This window comes from Salvelinus alpinus, chromosome 2 (assembly GCF_045679555.1).
Source record: "Salvelinus alpinus chromosome 2, SLU_Salpinus.1, whole genome shotgun sequence".
Taxonomy (NCBI): domain Eukaryota; kingdom Metazoa; phylum Chordata; class Actinopteri; order Salmoniformes; family Salmonidae; genus Salvelinus; species Salvelinus alpinus.
In genome coordinates, this window is record NC_092087.1 from 94,058,757 (window position 1) to 94,062,776 (window position 4,020).

The 4,020-nt window shown below is 43.2% G+C and overlaps 1 protein-coding gene across 1 annotated transcript in view; it reads right to left on the bottom strand.

Annotated features, from left to right (window-relative positions):
• The window catches only part of LOC139568304 (uncharacterized), a 5,283-nt gene extending 1,479 nt beyond the window's left edge, over nucleotides 1-3,804 (bottom strand). Inside the window, exons 1-3 of the mRNA XM_071390056.1 lie at nucleotides 2,719-3,804; nucleotides 1,716-1,749; nucleotides 1-537 (exon numbers count right to left, since the gene is read on the bottom strand). The exon at nucleotides 1-537 is cut by the window's left edge and continues 1,479 nt beyond it. Coding sequence (XP_071246157.1) covers nucleotides 128-537; nucleotides 1,716-1,749; nucleotides 2,719-2,946 — 672 coding nt within the window. The 5' untranslated portion in view covers nucleotides 2,947-3,804 and the 3' untranslated portion in view covers nucleotides 1-127. The remainder of the gene's footprint in view (nucleotides 538-1,715; nucleotides 1,750-2,718) is intronic.
• Between the last annotated feature and the right edge of the window lie 216 nt (nucleotides 3,805-4,020).

A 4,020-nucleotide genomic window follows, 5' to 3' on the forward strand; every position in this document is an offset into this window, starting at 1 on the left:
GTTCAGATCGCAGCAATGTAGAACTACATGCCTCCCTGACATCTTAATGAAGGAATAACGCCGGCTCTGTTCACGGCATCTCTATATGCAACGTTTCACAACGTTTAGCTACTGAACGTGGCCCATATCAACCCAATAAGAAAACTCCCATTCCGGATCCGTTCATGACCAGTTTCCAGAACGTGTCCTGTGCTTCCTGCACCACCATACGGCCAATCAACTGGCTCTTTGAGTCCAGCCGTGTCACCCTCCAGCACTTCCTGGTTACCGTTGTCACAGGGTTTGACACTGACCACTCTGGGAGCTCCACCTGGCAGGTGAGCTTTTCGTCACCGTGACTTTCAATCTGGACGACGAGGGTGCCCCGCTTACATATGGCGGTACAGGTGAGCTGGAGGTCCAGGTACAGGAAGTAGAGGCCATCCTGCTTGGGTTGCAATGTATGTTGTTGAGGGTTGTAACGGTACTGATCTCCAACAGAGGACTCCAGTCCATTTTCGACATGGGCCCAGGACATTGTGCTGTTCTCCAGCTTGGCTGAAGGGGGAGACAGGAACACACAATAGTTAGGACACTAATCAAGGACTACGTTTACATTCCATTTGGTTAGGACACTAATCAAGGACTACGTTTACATTCCATTTGGTTAGGACACTAATCAAGGACTACGTTTACATTCCATTTGTTTAGGACACTAATCAAGGACTACGTTTACATTTCATTTGTTTAGGACACTAATCAAGGACTACGTTTACATTTCATTTGGTTAGGACACTAATCAAGGACTACGTTTACATTCCATTTGTTTAGGACACTAATCAAGGACTACGTTTACATTTCATTTGGTTAGGACACTAATCAAGGACTACGTTTACATTCCATTTGTTTAGGACACTAATCAAGGACTATGTTTACATCCATTTGGTTAGGACACTAATCAAGGACTACGTTTACATTCCATTTGGTTAGGACACTAATCAAGGACTACGTTTACATTCCATTTGGTTAGGACACTAATCAAGGACTACGTTTACATTCCATTTGGTTAGGACACTAATCAAGGACTATGTTTACATTCCATTTGGTTAGGACACTAATCAAGGACTACGTTTACATTCCATTTGGTTAGGACACTAATCAAGGACTACGTTTACATTCCATTTGGTTAGGACACTAATCAAGGGCTACGTTTACATTCCATTTGGTTAGGACACTAATCAAGGACTACGTTTACATTCCATTTGGTTAGGACACTAATCAAGGACTACGTTTACATTCCATTTGGTTAGGACACTAATCAAGGACTACGTTTACATTCCATTTGGTTAGGACACTAATCAAGGACTACGTTTACATTCCATTTTGGTAATTTAGCAGTGGCTCTTATCCAGAGCGACACCATATCCCCAAATGCATCTCAGAGTTGTAGGGCTGATCTAGGATCAGTCTAGCATGGACAGGTTGGACCTGATCTAGGATCAGTCTAGCCTTTTAGATAATAATGAATAAGATTACATGGACAGGTTGGACCTGATCGATGTAGGCCGTCATTGTAAACAAGAATTTGTTCTTAACTGACTTAATAAAATGAGAATCAACACTCCTACAACAGACAACTGATAGAAAGAGAAGAGAAGTCGAACATCATTCAGTGTCACTGCTTCATCTCCATGACGGTGGGTTTAAAATGACAGTCGAAAGGCGATTGAACTTACCGGAGGTGAGCTGCACGTAGGCCACGTTCTGCATCTGAGGATGGGGAAGAAGAGAGGGAGGACAGTTAGAGAGGTAACACACCCTATGTCTGGATGGAGCACACTACTCTGGCAACCTATTCCCTATGTAGTGCACTACTCTGGCAATGTAATCCCTATGTATGTAGTGCACTACTTTAAAACCCTATTCCCTTTGTAGTGCACTACTTTGATTCCCTATTTATATAGTGCACAACTCTGGCACTCAAGTGCACTACTTTGATTCCCTATTTATATAGTGCAAAACTCTGGCACTCAAGGGCACTTCTTTGGCAACCTATTGCTTATGTATGTGTTGCACTACTTTGTCTCCCTATTCCCTACGAAGTGCACTATTTTTTGCCATTGGAGCTTACACACTTGTATTGTTGTGTGGACTTAAATCCTTAAAGGGGTAATCTAGAGTTCAAACAACAACAAAGTGGCCAACACACCTTTTATTTGGTGAACGACTGAGAGAAGAGGCTAGAGAAATGTAACCACTAAAATGAATGGACAGAGCTATGAAGGCAAGGACTGACCGTCCATGACATCTAAATGATACTCTGTAAAACAAGCTGATATTTTGACTTCTGACGGGGAACTAGAAGTTGAAAAAAAAGCTCATTTAAGTGACATTCTTCAAGAGTCAATGGGTAGTTCTATGTATCAGTGGTTTAAAAGTCCAAAATGGATGTACCAATCGCAGATTACCTCTTTAAACTGTATTATTGATCATTCAGACGCTCAACTTCAGAATTAGATATCAATAGGTTCCACCTAAAACGTATGACATTATAATAACCTGTCTACAGTCTGCACCTCTAAAGGGAAAGCTCATTGATATATAGACCTACTTATAGAATCAAAATAACCCGTTCTCATCCATAAACACATCATTGTATTTTTTGTTCAGTCAGACAATAAACTTCATAACATGTTATTAATAGCTACTGTACTAGTAGCTGTTAGCTACTGTACTCACCTTGTACGCGGCTGTGGGACGGGGCACGCCATGGTGCGTCTCCGATGTACCTTGCATATCCACAACAGAAGGTGTAACCCCGATCTCTGACCGTAGCTTCACAAGAGCCAACGTTCCCAAGACAACAACTGTCGCCACCGTTAGGAAGAGCAACACGATAGAGCCGACCAAGAAAACGTCCAGGCACCGTCCACGGGGGCGTGCGCTCTTCTGAGATTCCACATCCATCTCAGGTTCCCGGTGATCACACAGTTCCAGAAGAAAACTGGTGTGTGTGTGTGTGTGTGTGTCGATCCCAGAAGCTCTACAGAATTATCCGTTTTACGAGTCGGTCAGAAGAACCGGGTCAGAAGAACTGTCCACTGCAAGAAAACAGGAGGACTCCAAAAAAATGTAAAATCCTTCTTCGGACGTTGGCTAACCACGTTATGACTTCGGTTTACCGGTAAATTCTTTAATATCCAAATCGAACTGGATTGGGCTGCGTATAGGCTATTACGTTCCTGCCCCGAGTTTGAAATGAAGCACCATAACCCATGCCTTTTATACCACTCTGAGAGGCTGGGTGGCTTGAGATGCGAGACTAGAGAGAGGAAAATACGCGGAAGTCATGGGTTCGGGTTTCCCTCGCCCCCTCGTTCTCTCTCGTCTCCTCCTTCCCCTCCTCTCCATTGCTACGACACGTTGTGAAGTGAAGCGTGAACTGAGAGCAGGAGCTGCCTGAGACTTTCCGCTGCTGCTTTCGCTTTGCGCAAGCGGAGCAGTACGGTGGGGAACAAGAGAGAGAGAGATGGAGAAAGCGATAGCGGCACTAACACTAACCCAGCCTAGTGTGGGACTACTTTTCCCCAGGATGTTGCTATTCCATTGTTACAAACCGTTATCTGTTGGTTCTATGGCAACCATCCAACAACCTGTCAATTTAACCGTTTCCCTCTTTGTGGTCCAGGTATCTGTAAAGCACTTTGTGACAATTGCTGATGTAAAAAGGGCTTTACAAAAACAAGTTTGATTGATTGGTTGATACAATAAATATTATTTGTCTTTGGCAAAGAAATACTGAAATAATAGTGTCCTAAGCTATTGATCAACTTTGATTCAAATGTAAACAGTTATTGTAATTATTATGGTCTAGAGAGCATGTTGCTGGGTTACATGTACTGACATATTATTCATTCAGAACCCACTCATTCTGATTGAACACACACACACACACACACACACACACACACACACACACACACACACACACACACACACACACACACACACACACACACACACACACACACACACACACAC